We start from the raw sequence: 16305 nt of genomic DNA, 5'->3' as shown, positions 1-16305 counted from the left end.
TTGTCCGCCTCAAACATAGCCTCAAAGCATACAAATCCTTATTATACTTATAATTAGCTAAATATATCGCGTCGTTCGTTTATCCTTGACTTTGACATCTCACGTATTCATTACAAGTACCTACCTACTAATTATTACATATTCTGTGTAATTATAATTATACAATAGACAATTGTTTCTAGTTTTCTATGGACATAAACCTCCTGAGATTTACGTTCAGTCAGTAGTCATTACTATGTTTAGATTTTATGATTTGACGGCCGCGTGGCGCAGTGGGTAGTGACCCTGCTTTCTGCATCCACGGTCGTGGGTTCGATTCCCACAACTGGAAAATATTTGTGTGATGAGCAATGGGTGTTTTCCAGTGTCTGTGTGTATTTATACATTATATAAGTATTTATATGTAGTATATAAATGTGTATGTATATTATAATATCAACTATCTTAGTACCCATAACACAAGCTACTCTGCTTACTTTGGGGCTAGATAGTGATGTGTATTGTTTAAGTATATTTTTTTTTTCTTTTTTTTTTGTTGAACTTCGATATTTAGCTTCGAATCACGAGTTATAACATACAAGTAAATCGAGCAATGAAATTTTAAGCTTTTCATTCTTCTAATAAATTCGCAGTAGCAGCCCAGAGTTGAGAAGTTGGTGGTGTTAATATCACCGAGCCCAGAAAAGTACATTACTTTCAGCCGTCGGTCCCATCCATTATCATCATCTGATAGTGATCCTTCCCCCATTAGTGCAGCAGTAGCATGCCAGTCAAGCTTTGAACCCCCTTCCTTGAAGGAGGCAGGCCTGCAGGCCAATCCACTAACTTTGACGTATTTTAGTGGACATATACGAAATTTACCAACTAGCTATTGTTCTTCTTTCTTTCTTAAGGCACATTATTTCGTATCTACTATTTATTTAATGCTAACTGAATAAAATTGAGATTATAGGTAAAAATATCATCCGGTGTCTAACGAAAACCCTTCGTGGATTATGATACAGTAGGTAGATGACATTGCCAAGTTGACATTGTGATATTTGTTAACAATGGGCTTTACGGAATACAAAAAATATATACGGTCGAATTGAGAAACCTCCTCCTTTTTTTGAACTCGGTTAAAAATGCGATTGGTAGATATAGATTTGATTATTATATTAGGTAGCTCTAAGAAGAAGAAGAAGAGGCATCTCTCATACCTATGTCAAAGTTAGTGAATTGACCAGCTGGTCCAATAGTGGGATATTTAGAGAGGCAGATGAGTGCAAGGTAAAAACCCTACTTAGAAAAAAGATAATTGGAACCCGCAACATGCACATTGTACAATGCGGAATGAAGTTTATCAGTTGACGTTGTAAATAACGAGACCGCATTGAACAGAATGTGCTGGAATGACGACCCCGCACTAGTAAGCGCAGTTGGTCGACCCCCCACCAGGTAGACTGACGAAATTAAGCGAGTCGCAGGGATTTCTGGATGCAGGTGGCTAAGTATCGTGATGTTTGGAAATCCCTACAAAAGTGCAAAAAGTGCAAAAAAGTGCAAATCCCTGCAGTGGACGTCCATCGACTGATATGATGATGATGATGATGATTTCAACAGAATGTGAATGACTTTGAAAATCGCTTCAAAATTCGTTCAGTAGTTTCGGAATCGTGACAAACATACTAACACAATCGTAAATTACGCAACTATGTAAATATCCAAGAATTTTATTAACAAACCCAAACCGGTTACCAGTTTTAGATATTATGTATGTACATACATTAACTGATTAACTACTCTAAGATAATTGCGCTAATTTCACTAAAATTACAATAATAAGTAGGTGTCCAAAACGTAAGAAGTAGCCGACGGAATACGTTTGTACAAGTGTCTTTCGGCGCCATGTTCACACGAGAAGTAACAGAAAATTGTAATCGAAATTATTTAACGGCTTACGTATGTACCTACTTCTGCTGTTTGGATCAATAAACATCACCATTCATTATCATAAAAATCTTAACAACAAAGCAATAGAATTAACGTGTGTGCAAAAAATTAGTCGCTTAGGTGACGTAGGTTTACTTCATCATCATCATCATCATCATTCACCCATATTCGGCTCACTGCTGATCACACTCTGACCTCCCAGAATGAGAGTTAGGCCAAATAGTTCACCAAGCTGGCCCGAAGCGGATTGACAGACTTTACACATGCAGAGAATTAAGAAAATTTTCAGGCTCCTCACGATGTTTTTCCTTTGAATTTCTTAAAATGCACATAACTGAGGTGCATGCCTCGGAAAGGATTCGACCCTCCGGAATCGGAGGAAGAGGTCATATCCACTGTGCTATCACGATCTAATTACTTCTCCAAAATTCTACTACCTAAATTAATTTATGAAGGTAAATGCCGTCAGAATAGGGATGAATGGCACGGGCCTCTTCTCTTATAGGAGAAAAGTTTTGGATACACCTTGCCCTAATGCGTATTGACGAGCACACACGCCTCGTTTTTTTTCGTCGGGGGTAAAAACAAACGACAGTCAATGAAGGAATGAAGGTCAGTGCACACCGGCGCGCGGTCCCGTTGCGTGCGCGGGCAGGATGCGATGTCGTCTATTTTTGTATCCCACTGTAGAATTACGCATCCGAGGTGCTTGTTTACCTCTGTACTTCAGAATTGTTTCAAACTACATGTGAAAAAAGGGCGGTGATAGCCAACAGAAAGGGTAAAACAGTAAAACTTCAGTTCCAGATTTAAGTGATTGATCCTAAGAACGCATCTTTAAATTTTCGGAGTAATATGATTTTTATGTAGTTAATAGCTTCAATCGTGAAGAAAAAACGTCGTCAGAGAGGAGGCCCACACGCAGGTTATGTGTAGGCCTCCTCCACCACGCAACCACGCTACACCAATGCGACTTGGCGGGCATAGAATTAAATTGACTCTGTAACTTTGCTGTAACTATAATAGTGACCGTTAAAGAATGCTTAACGAGATCACCGTGGCACGGTGGTGTAATACCACCGATTTCCCAATTCCAGGCTGTTACTGAAAATATCTAGGAAGAGATACAAAATATATTTCGATACCCGCATTCATACAATTTTGTTCCGAAATACCTTACTAACTCGACCTATTTCAACAGTCTTGTACTAACCGAATTGCTCAGCAAATGTACGAAACCTCAGAAACGAGGTTATGAAACGAATTTAATGTCTTATTATAATGTAGGTACCTAGGCCTTAAATAACAAGTCTAGACTTATTCGCAGACACGTTCCAGCTACAAACGGGACATTCAGCTGTCTGTTCATAGCTTAAAATGCCTACCTAAGGGTCATAAAATCAGTAATGACTTAGGTTATGATCGAACGGCCTATAGGAGGATGGTCAGAAGGCCAGGTCGATAACAGGATAGCTAGCCGACCTATCAAACGATTAGTTAAATGTCAAGAAAGCGATGTTTGTGATAGACGAGCGGATAACAAATAAAATGCGGGTATCTCGTAAATTAATGGACTTTTTGCTGTCTGCCGGTATATCAGCATTGTCGTCTTTTAAAACTATTTGACTTTAGATAGGTAAGGTGTTTAGAAAATAGTTTGCAATACAAAGGTCAGTCAAGTATGCAATTTCGTTATTTTAAGATTGAGAGAGAGATCACGAGTAAAAGTTCTTTCAAAAGTCAAGAGCTTTTCTTTCTACATGAAATATTCATCAGATTCTTAGCCCGGATTTAGGCAGTGATTTCTACCCTGTGCCTCGAAGAGCATGTTTTCCGCGTTAGTAACATCGTTACAATGAATCATTAATAATAATAAAAAACCTTCCCACCTACAATACATGATATAAGAAGGATCTAATATTTTTTGTTTTCTTCTATGAATGAATTCAATAGCGCGCAATGCGTATGTAGACCTACCCACACATGTCTATCATAATCATAATCTCACACACCGCAAAATTATTGGGACTATTTTGTTTATTATCGAGATGTATTAAGTTTCCTTAATCAAACTTAAAAAATTACAATAATATTGATTTTTTTAGTCATTATCAAATGACGTAAAATAATAGTTTCAAAGGCTCACATTAAAAACGAGGGTAGTTTATCAAAAAGTGTTTCTTACGGCATTACATTTTTTAAAGCGGTAAACTGTTACGAATTACGCTATATATATACAATTGAACTAGATGAAATTAACTAGGCTGTTTCTTTGAAGCATCAACATTGTCTTTTTTTTAACTTGATGACGACTGATGTCCGTTAGATCAACATTCAACACCTGAAGTAGACGGTACACACACATACGCAACGTACACCTACACGCGAACCATGTTCCAACTTCAAATGTTATGTAGTGATGGACGTTTTTTGCCTAATATAAACTTACCCGATTGGATTCCAAAGCCTCAGCACTATGTTCCTCCTTCTGCCGGAAGCAATTAGTGCATTTGCTCTTGTTGAAGATGTTTGGTGCAAATTTCCTGCAATCCGATCGCCCAGACATGGTTGTCAGAGGTCAGGGTCAATTCAACGTTCACTATGTCACCGTAAACAGCATCGTGGTATAGTAAAACACTCACACCAGACGAGTATTCGCCTTATTTTTATACACGTATAGTTTATCACGCACCCACCGGTGAGTGAGCTATCAGGGAAATCACTAAGTGAACTGTGAAGCGATCAAGTGAACGCTAGTCAAAATCAAAAACACAAACACAACACTATCTCCTCCGGTAACCGAATACCGGAGAAGTCGAACTATCGCGTAAACAATATTCGTATTCACGTCAAAATAAACATCGATTTTATAACGAACACGCGTTACAAGCGAGCGCACGGCACGACCGCCCGTCCATTTTACATCTGATAGAAAACCAAGCACAGCCAACCAACACAGTGTTGTTTTACAACTTCTCTTTTCTTGTTATGCGTCCGTAACGAATTCGTCGATGTAGTGGTGCGTTTGATGTGTGCGTCTAAACTTACCTCTCTTTCTATCGATACAGACCGTATTGCGTTCCATCTCTTTCATGCAATTCATTAATATTTTGAAGACTATGCTGCCATCTCTTGTAAAAACGTCTCATGGTTAGGTTGTAGTGTTGGCACGGTAGGTTTTATCACTTCACTGTTGAAGCGTTTCGATGTTACTGCACTAGATGTCGCTATACTTTATTAATTTTAAATTATCAATTTTTATCGGTCTAACTTGTTTGGAGGAGGTTAATATCCACAGTCCTTTCCAAAAATTATTGAGCTAGTACATAGATCAAATGATATTGTACAGCATTGTACATGTACATTGTACAGGTAGGGATCTATAATATTACTACCGGACCCGGTCAAGCTTCGCTTTGATTTTTGTGCACTTCTTCCTTTCCCCTACCCTACCCCTACCTTACTCCTACCCTACTCCTACCCTACTCCTACACTACCCCTACCTTACCCCTACCCTACCCTACTCCGACCCTACCATATTCCTACACTATCCGTATCCTTCTCTTACCCTACCGGAATTTACCCCTACCCCTGTAGGGCCTTAGACATTAATAATCAGAAAAAAATAATGGATCACGTTAAAAAGCTGGATAAAGTCAACCGTTCATATTGTCATGAATATCATAATAGATACTAATAGTCTAATTTTATAACAGGTAAACATCCCAATGACGCGAAGGATTTACCAACTTATATTGCTAAATAATATTTTGTAGTTTTACCTTCTCACGTACACAATAAAATATCACAGACTTATAATTTCCTTAACTATATATTATGTGGATGTAAGGGTGAGTATGTTTTATAAAGTGGAAAGAACCAGAAATAATGGTGATAATATCACAAATTATCATGTATTTTTAGATGATTTTTTAAGAAAGATTACAATAAGGAACTTAAGCTAACTTATCCTAATAACTATACAAATCATGCCCACGTGGAATGGTGGCAAGAATACTGGCTGCATTTCCGCGCTGGACAGCCAGGCTGATCCTTTGCGCAAAAAATGAGCTCTTCTATCACCAGTCGAAACAACTAGCCGCGGTGAAACGATACGGTAAGATTTTTTGGCACTACGACTCCATGGTCCAAGTTCCTTATAATCTTTCTCAATAAAAAAAAAATACCAATTTCCATGTCAACTGGTAAGAAGGTTAAGCTAAATCTATGAGTCAACTAACTAAAGGTATTTGTTATCTGTGATTTAAAAATTTGACATGTGTCGCGTGACGGTGGTATCAAATCAAGATGTCAAATGTCAACTTATTAACCAACTTCTTTTCATTTTCAATTGTATATTTGACACAGTGGTCAGTGACAGACGTCAGTAGGCGGTTATTTGATTCATACACGCCCGTAATTCGTCTCAGTTTTACCGCTGTGTAATTTAAAACTATCAGGAAAATAAATCACTATTAAAGCCCTCCTGCGCGCAACAAATTTCCAGTTTAGTGCAAACACACGTGAGGGTTAGGACTCTGGAGACCTTGTTATTGCTGTGTAGAGGATTTCCCATCCGGTAACAATGTGAGAGTCTATGCATAAATCGTTCCCATTTAAAAACAGAAACCTATAAAATAATTCGAAGATTCCCAAAGCCTGTACACCCAAAACCTTTGCCTGTTAATACTCTTTTTATTTCAAATATATAAGTATTTTTTTAATTCATAATTATTTACATTTTTGTTATTTATTCTTAAAGTATTCATTATTTATTTTTAATATATCTTATTGTTTAAGAAGTATGGAAGACCTCAGTTTTGTACCAGAACTCCCGAGTGGGCCTCTAGATGTGTACAGAAATAATGCTTCATTTAACTGGAAGCGTCTTAAATTGGCCCTTGAAGGAGACTTTGATTTGCTGAAACTTAAGGTAAGTTGTTCTATCATATATATGTTTTGGCTTTCAGTTATTTAAGCTGCAAGGCATTTACTATCATTTAATTTATTCATTACTTTATTAAATTAAATTAATATTTTTCTAAAAATAATATTGGGCATATTTTTTATACTATATGAATAATATGCTCTAAGATTACAAGTTAAGGCTATGTTAAAATGTTTTTCAAACAGTAACAGTTCATTTCCCTCTTGAAAGTTTGCCATGATTCACGATTATAGTATGTACAGTAAAAGTCCGTATTCCTTACTCACATTTTCACTATTCTCAGATTAAATTTTTTTGTCCCAATTCCTATATTCGTGGCTAAATATTTCATTATTTGTGGATCTGACTAACAAAACTGACATAAAATCTGCAAATATAAACTTTGACTTGCAAATACCTATTGACGAAATTGCGAATGGATGGTTTAAGAATGCCACTGCTTAAAATCACTCTGAATAGAAGCTTTTAAAAAATGTCAAGCAAGAAAAAATTTCAAAATTCTTTAAACCATTGTCTAAGACTGAAGATAATAGTTAATCTATATCTACAATTAATTGTTTTTTCTTCATATATTTCTTATTTATTTTGTCATCCAAAGACCATCCCTTTTAATTCCATATAAAATGCCATTCTATATTCACTGTGACCTCTTCCGGTTTTGGTTGATTCTAGCCCCTTGACATTATAATATTGAATTTGTAGCGAGAGATGAATTTTTAGCATTCCATGGATTTACAATGCAGGTGTCAGGTCTTTGTAAAAAATACATAGTGTCTGATTTTTTTTTTGTGATGGATAGGCTTCCACTCGACTACAATCATGGCTCATGGTAAGCAATGTTGAGGTCTAAGATGAAGCCTACTTGCCTAGAAGATGCCTATTCATTGTTATTTTTATGTTCTCTTATTTATTTATTACTTCTTTTTTTTTTAATTTTAACAATGTCAATATAAATATAAAATACGAAACTGCCAGCCTTCTGGGCACTTTACCAATGATCATCGATTCGGATGAATTCTACGACGCTTACATCTGTAGATTTAATTTTATATTTTATTTTTATATTATGTTTAGGTTAGGTTAGTTACTAGTAATTTAAATATTGTATTTAGTTGTATATGTATAATTGTTTCAGTATATGAATAAAAGTATAATACAAAAAAAAAATACAAAACACTATTAAAAATTATAAAAAAACCTCTCTCAACCCTCCCTCTGCAGAACATTTGAGTGTACAAGCAATCGGTGGTCAGGACTCCACAGTGAGGAACCTCCTCACTATATGCGCCATCTCAAGAATCACTGCCTTTTGTATCCCACTTTTGATCCCACAGTTAAGCGAAAGCTTTATAAGGTGTTGATCGAAGCTTTCTGCTATTTTTATTATTATTAAATGAATAATAGTCCTGCGAATCTAACCTGTATAATTATTCTATTATACAGGTGCAAATACCAATTGGCCTAGTACATATAAATGCAATGCATTACATAAGGTATTGAAGTGGTAACTTTTTTCAACTGAACACTGTGTATGTGCACGCACTTGGTGCACCGGTTTTTTTTTTCTGGTCAATCTAGGATTTCTGTTTAATGTTCAGGCTGGGTACAAATATGAAATCACTTTATTTTCATAATTATAGCAGGAGATGAAGTAATTAAATGCAAACATGCTTCATAGTTAAGTCTTTGTACCCTTGATCATAGTACAATAGAATTTTTATTGCTGCTAAAGTCTACTCTACAAGGCACATTGTTGTGGTTTTATTGAATAGTCTTTTTCTTCTAGTTCTTCTTGTCTAGTATTTTAGTTATACATGTTAATTAAATATTGGATGATAATAACAGCAATTATTTAAATATTGAAAAACATTGCAATTTACATTTAAAATAACTCTATATTCATGGATAACTTCAAGTTTTGCATGGTTTTTATTTTGGTTTTATTTCTTATTGATATGGCATGATTCATATTTAAATATGTGATTCTTTCTATAAAAACTTTAAAAAACATTTTTTCTAAAAACAATAATTTCATATACCTACTATAAGATTTCGCCCCCGTTCTTTGTTTTTCTATCAATAGGGTTGATGACAGTTTTTTAAATTGTATATAAATTAAGAGTATGTTAATAGTAAAGGAATTTTCTGAAAAACGCTCCATACGAAATGGCACAAATTAATGTCGTTTGTTGTTGATTCTCTGATCATTAGATTTGTATGGGTGTTCAAACAAAAATACAAATATCTATATAATAATAAAATTAGTTAACATTAACCTTATTTACCCGAATGTATCATACAAATCAATATATTCAAACCTAGTCATCATACCCAATGCGATGGACCCGGCAATGGATTGCTTAGATATTTGACTTATAAATAATAAATATGTTTTATTAAACAGTACAAAATATGGCGAACTCTAGAAAAAGACCCGCTCTTCGCGCACAGCCCCATCACGCTGCCGGTGGAAGAACAGAAGAGAATCACACAGTTGCAACTGAAGAAGATAAACGAGTACAAGTTTATACCTAAGGAGATGTTTAACGCGAGCTACAGCAAACGGGTCAGTAGACGAGTCTCTTTTATTTCTCTCTTCTTTTCTCTTTACGCGACTCGAAAAGACTTGCGGAAGATTGCGTGGGTATTATTATATTTTTTTTCAAAATCATACATTATATCAACAACATGAATAGTTTAAAAAAATAAAAAACACGCTTGATACCCATATCATAGGGGTGCATTTCAAATAGCCTGTCCGCCATCATAGACGTCCGCCATATTGGATTTAAGTCACGTGACTATTTTTTTTTCGTATTCCTGACAGCAAACTCTTTCATTTGATATCCATATCTTGAGGGTGGATTTCAAACAGCCAGTCCGCCATATTGGATTTGTAATGACGTTTCTTAGCTAGTCCCGTATTGTCATCAGAACTCAGAGCGTGTGCAAAATTTCATCCTAATCGAAGACCGGGAAGTGGGACAAATTAAGATTCCTAGATTTACATACATAGTTACAAGTGAAGCTAATGTAAAAAAAAATTGCGTGATAGAAATCCAGACAGACTTGAATGAAAGGATGAATCAAATCCATGTTTGCTGGCTGGGCGAGGGTGTTTTCATATAGATAAACCCACGTACATAAATAATTTCTTAACTGCTAAATAAATATTTATTCGTAAATAATTACCGTGATAGAATGAGTATCGTGATAAATTAAAAACTTCTAGTAAATAGGTATGTAAATGAAACGAGTTTTTTATAAAATACTTAATTCTATTTTTAGTTAGGTACAATGTATTTTTATTGATTTATGTAGACATGAATTTGCTATTAGCAAGTAGTATTTAGGTAGCTATATGAAAATGATATTAGTTTTAGTAAACGGCAAAACCTGACTGACCAAATAAAAGTATCCCACTCCGCATAAAGCTGCAACACTGATTTTCAGTGGAAGCCTTCGAATGGGTAAAATCACGAACGTGGCTCTTTAGTTGTGAATCATCATCATCATTATCAACCCATATTCGGCTCACTGCTGAGCACGAATTCCCTCTCAAAAGGAGAAGGCTAATAGGGGTGAAGCCGTGATAGCCCAGTGGATATGACCTCTGTCTCCGATTCCGGAGGGTGTGCGTTCGAATCCGGTCCGGGGCATGAACCTCCAACTTTTCAGTTATGTATGCATTTTAAGAAATTAATTATCACGTGTTTCAAACGGTGAAGGAAAACATCGTGAGGAAACCTGCATACCAGAGAATTTTCTTCATTCTCTGCGTGTGTGAAGTCTGCCAATTTGCATTGGGCCAAGGTGGTGGACTATTGGTCTAACCCCACTCATTCTGAGAGGAGACTTGAGCTCAGTACTGAGAACGCAAGTAGAGAATTAAGAAAATTCTCAAGTGCATTCAATTCTGCAGGTTTCCTCACGATGTTTTCCTTCACTGTTTGAGACACGTGATATTTGATTTTTTTAAATGCACATAACTGGGAAGTTGGATGCATTCCTCGGACTGGATTTGAACCTACGCCCTTCGGAGGCAGAGGTCAACTGGGCTATCACGAATCTTAAATCACAAACCATCTAAAAACACACATAGAAGTGACCACTTACTAGTCGCTGTCTAGCAGGTTTACCTTTTTAAGCAGTTGATATAGAGCAAACAACGTATCTGCGGTTGGAGACAGTTTAACCGTAAACTTGTCGAGCTACTCGTAGCGATACCGTTTCCGTAACTGGAAGTTTACAAAGGTAACGACGAGGTGGTTATTTCTTAAGTTAAGCGATCGGAATCGATGTGCAAATTGGAGACATCAGACATGTCTAATTAATCGTATATATCACGTGTTTCAATGACGCAGGAATGTAGCGAAAATATAATGTGTAGATTTGTTAGCGATCTAGTTAGTGCTTGGATGTGATTTTACTTCGAGACAAGCAGCCAATGTATGTGATTGGTATAATTCCTCTATAGGTGTGGTTCTGGCTAAATTACGGGTCACATTATATAGTCGTAACTAGTTGACACTGCGCTGTTTTACCCTCGTAGTTCCCGTTCTCGTAGGAATATGGAAATATCTATAGCCTATAGCGTTCCTTGATAAATGGGCTATCAAACACTGAAAGAATTTTTCAAATCGGGCCAGTAGTTCCTGAGATTAGCGCGTTCTGAGCTTTATCATTATCATTCGCACAGTTTCAGAACCTCAGTTAGAATTTTAGATAACTTATAGAAGTCTTAGAACCAAAAGTTAATATTTATTATACTGCAGGAGTGGACTAGGTGCCATACAGCGTTGTTGTTTTCTTGTCTTGAGCGCATGGTTTTTAGTCTTCCTTGCACCTTAACAACCTATGTTCGGAGATATATCAGAATGACAGGGGTTAAACCTTAGTCTACCACGCTGCAGCTTGTCCAATGCGGATTGACAGACTTCACATCATCATCATCATCATCATCATCATATCAGCCGATGGACGTCCACTGCAGGACATAGGCCTTTTGTAGGGACTTCCAAACATCACGATACTGAGCCGCCTGCATCCAGCGAATCCCTGCGACTCGCTTGATGTCGTCAGTCCACCTGGTGGGGGGTCGGCCAACACTGCGCTTACTAGTGCGGGGTCGCCATTCCAGCACTTTGGGACCCCAACGTCCATCGGCTCTTCGAACTATGTGCCCCGCCCATTGCCACTTCAGCTTCGCAACTCGTTGAGCTATGTCGGTGACTTTGGTTCTTCTGCGGATCTCCTCATTTCTGATTCGATCACGCAGAGATACTCCTAACATAGCTCGTTCCATCGCCCGCTGTGTGACTCTAAGCCTTCTTATGAGGCCCATAGTTAGCGACCAAGTCTCGGAACCATAGGTCATCACTGGCATGTTCGGGAGGCTGGAAGTCGTCAAACCTATTAGCGAGACGATTCGTAATGACTCTCGAGAACAATTTGTAAACATGGCTTAGCAGCGAGATGGGTCTGTAATTCTTCAGCAAGGTGTTGTCACCTTTTTTGAAGAACAGAACCACCACGCTCCTATGCCACGCCTCAGGCGTCGTGCCCTCGTGAATGACGGAATTGAACAATCGCTGAAGGACTTTAAGTATCGGTTTTCCACCCGCTTTCAGGAGTTCTGCTGTGATTCCGTCCTCACCTGGCGCCTTATTGTTCTTCAGGTGTTTGAGAGCCACACTAATCTCGTATAGGCTGTTCAAGACACGCGATATTTAATTTCTTATATTAAAAGTCTTTCTTGTAATAATAAATCTTTATTGGCAACATGCTCTGCTCAAGTAATTCTAGATTTTATTAACATAAACTTATGTTTCAGACGCGAACAATAATGACCATAAACGAAGCGGTGCAGTCCCTCAACCCGAGCGTGTCCGTCAAAATGGCCATTGGCATCTATCTGTTCTCCAACGCTCTGCTGTCGCTAGGAACTGAACGACACCTGAAGTTCTACGAAGCTACCATCAAGCATAGAGAGGTGAGTGTTAAAAGAACAACAGAATGATCGAAGAAGTTATTAATATTTTTTGCAAAATATATATGGTAGGTATATAGTTCTGACTTGGTAGGTATACTGATAGCTTCATCGTCATAATCATTAACAATCCACTTTTTTTGTTTAAAAAAAAATATTTGCTATATTTTTTTTATAATATGACCAATATTCCCATTCCCCTCCAACTAATTGAGAAAGACTGTGCTAGGAGTGGGTACGACAATAGACCAACGGGGCGAGGATCGAACCTCCACCCCTCGGTGATGAGTCCCACCGCTCTCACCGTTGAGCTATTGAGGCTATAGATATTTTTTGAATACAATTTTCTAACCCCTTATTAGAAAATTCTCGAGTCTGGTTACCCCACGATGTTTTTCCTATTTTTTAACCGACTTCCAAAAAGAAGGAGGTTCTACGTTCGGCTGTATGTATGTATGTTTTTTTCTCAAACGTAACATTTAATTACTTAAATTGCATAAAAATGGAATAGTTGGTAGTGCGTGCACCGAACCGGATTTGAACCTACGCCCTCCGAATCAAATACCACTGGTATTGAATGTATAGTGTACGCGGCCTATAAGTTGAACTATGCACAGTAACACATTTTTGGGGGTTTAGCGACGTACGGCGAGTTACCATGGCAACACGTTGACGCAATTACGATTGCGTACAAAATTGTTATATGTACTGGACAATAACGGAGAACAAGTCTAACACTTTGGTTTAAACCTGCCATTGGTTCGACTTATTTGTCGGGTAATATATATAGTATAAAGCTATATTCAACCTAAATTTTCCTTTGACGTTGGGTGTCGGGAAATGACTCTACCTATCACTATACATAAATATTTTAAATAAAAAAAAACATTTTAAAATTGTTCAACGATTTTATTATATTAGGCAGGTAATTAGTTTATCATAGAAACTATATTTTTGAAGTCTGTATAAAAGCTATTTGCTTTTCGCAATTGAATCTTGTTATTTCAGTAACGCCTTTTCTATCGATAAAATAACTATTACTGTACATGCAATTGAATTTAAATTGATTTTTGAGTGAAAACTATAGCGTGTAAAAGAGTGCTTTATTTGAATAGGTTATTGTTACGTTTTCAATTATATTCAGTCTCCTATAATATGTAAATTAATTTAAACATACTTCCTTTCTCCATATGTAGGTTTAGGTTTAAGATGATATTTATTCTCATAAATGGCTTAACCGTTAACATGAGAACATAATATTAACTTAAATTCCATATGTCCATTCGGTTCTGTGCCTGATCTCTTCTCCCCAGCAGCTATGTCTAGAGACTAGTGCACCTGTGAATATTCTAGTGCACTAAAATATTACCTATTAAAATTTATGTCTAATTAATTGGTTTATCTCCAGACGGAATTAGCCCCTGTGACCGAAATTGGGTCGGCAAGACATTAATCTAATTTTCACAGGCCTGACTGTCATATAGACGTACTTGTGTAAATATCTATATACATTACACATACTTCAGAAATAATATAATACCTAACAATTTCTATTTCTATTTCAATAATTTTATACATAAGCTAGGTATTCAATTGTCCCGTTATTACATAGCATAAAACCTATTATTATTGACCTCTTGTAATTATTCCATAAATGAGGAATTGTATTGAAGGAAAATTGTCATAATATACGGGTATACCACCTAAATCTCCGTAATTTTGTTTTGCTACGCGAGGTAATGCCGAGAAACCATGAGGAAACTGTGGAAAACACGACCTGGTCACTTGTTTACGAGTTTAGTTTATAAGGGAAAACCGCAAATCATCCTTAGAGTGGGATTACTGTTTTACAATCTGTCTGGTATATGTTAGGTAACTATATTAATAAGGTAAATATAGACAGGACATTTTTTATGAAATACCTATAGGCTAGACTGAAATCTCGTCTGATAGACAACAGTACCTAATGCTAAGTTGGAGCCCGTTTGCCTAGAAGATGCCTATTCATATTTCGTCTTGAAATAGTGCAAATTGTAGGCAAAGGTGACAAGAAACGCAGACGCCTAAAGGGCATACCAAACCGTCGTTTTGCGAATCAGAAACTTGCAAATCCTTTAGCACGAGTTGTAAAGATGCCACCGAAGACTTGCTATTCAGTAGTAGTAAGTTGTCATCAAAAAGGATACGTTAAGTCCTTCATTATGAATATGAAGATATATTAGATAACTTTTTCAACTGCTTAGACATCTCCTGCAATGCAAGCGTGCTCTACCTTAAAAAAACTAGCAAAGTGGTCTTTCTTCATTAACAGCCGATGGACGTCCACTGCTGGACATAGGCATCTTGTATAAACACACACAACTGTCTCGAGCCGCCAACATCCAGCGGCTCCTTGCAACACGCTTGATGTCCTCGGTCCACCTAGTGAGGGTTTGACCAACACGACGCTTTCCGGTGCGGGGTCGACATTCCAGTACCTTGGGATCCCAGCGTCCATCGCCTCTTCGAACGAGGTGGCGTGATCGAATCAGAAATGTGGAGATCCGCAGAAGAACCAGTCACTGACATAGGTCAGCGAGTCGCGAAGCTGAAGTGGCAATGGCAGGTCACGAAGGTCACGTCAGTTCGAAGATATATCTAAAGTCTAAGGTGTCTTTAAGTTTGAAGTCTCTTGCGATGAGATGAAAAAGAGAGCAATGATTTCGCTGCTATTGGTCGACGTTTGTCTTTTTCTTGTCTCGAACTAACATGTTGTGGTGCGCATCATAGTCCTGCTAGACCTACCGGTTGTAAAACAACATAATTATAAGCCAGACTCTTTGTCTAATATTAGCGCTATAGTGCGATTTGTCTAGTCTATAAAGCAATAAATTATTATTAATATTTTACCTGCCAGTAAAACAACAAAACCCCGGGTTATCCACCAGGAAAATGTGGGGACAGTGACGACAATTGCAATTAGAACTAATTATTATATTATTCTTAATGGTTGTTTTTATATCTATATCGGGACGGGATTTTATTAGCTGCTATAATGCGGTTCGCACCAATGGTTAACTGCTTCGTTGTTTAGCCTATGACAACTTATCATATTAGCTTCAAATCACGCGAACATGGGTTTTAGTCCTGGGTCGCGTTATGCAGAAGGTACATGCTGAGATTTTAGTTCTTTTAAGTAATTTTCAATAATGAAAGGGAAGTTAGGAAAGGATGGTGTTACACCCTCGTGCCTCCAAGAGCACGTTAAACCTTCGGTCCTGGTCAATTTCATTAACATCTGACAGTAATCGGGTTTGGTGGTAGTATTTGCCTTGTTGGTACAGCAGCTAATATGTGAAGGTGCTAGAAATAGATACATTCGTTAGAAAACTCGTCTTGGGTTTTTTTAATCGCTGGAGTCGGAACAGGGAATTTTGTGGTGTTAAACAACCTTCGG

The 16305-nt window shown here is 37.2% G+C and overlaps 2 protein-coding genes across 5 annotated transcripts in view; one reads left to right on the top strand and one right to left on the bottom strand.

The window, feature by feature from the left end:
- LOC112051193 (protein outspread) overlaps positions 1-4882 on the bottom strand; it is a 340261-nt gene extending 335379 nt beyond the window's left edge. For 2 of the 3 annotated variants that reach the window (XM_052881730.1, XM_052881732.1), the window contains exon 1: positions 4382-4881. In XM_052881730.1, the coding sequence (XP_052737690.1) occupies positions 4382-4498 (117 nt within the window). In that variant the 5' untranslated portion in view covers positions 4499-4881. Of the gene's footprint in view, positions 1-4381 lie in introns of all 3 variants that reach the window. The other variant, XM_052881731.1, reaches the window with a different exon arrangement.
- Positions 4883-6301: 1419 nt separating this feature from the next.
- The window catches only part of LOC112044046 (peroxisomal acyl-coenzyme A oxidase 3), a 29291-nt gene continuing 19287 nt past the window's right edge, over positions 6302-16305 (top strand). The window contains exons 1-4 of one of the 2 annotated variants that reach the window (XM_024079778.2): positions 6302-6519; positions 6736-6865; positions 9285-9446; positions 12714-12872. In XM_024079778.2, the coding sequence (XP_023935546.2) occupies positions 6737-6865; positions 9285-9446; positions 12714-12872 (450 nt within the window). In that variant the 5' untranslated portion in view covers positions 6302-6519; position 6736. Of the gene's footprint in view, positions 6520-6732; positions 6866-9284; positions 9447-12713; positions 12873-16305 lie in introns of both variants that reach the window. The other variant, XM_024079787.2, reaches the window with a different exon arrangement.

The sequence above is a fragment of the Bicyclus anynana genome, chromosome 5 (genome assembly GCF_947172395.1).
Source record: "Bicyclus anynana chromosome 5, ilBicAnyn1.1, whole genome shotgun sequence".
Taxonomy (NCBI): domain Eukaryota; kingdom Metazoa; phylum Arthropoda; class Insecta; order Lepidoptera; family Nymphalidae; genus Bicyclus; species Bicyclus anynana.
Note: the sequence above shows the minus strand (reverse complement) of the source record. Positions and strands in the feature narration are given on the sequence as shown.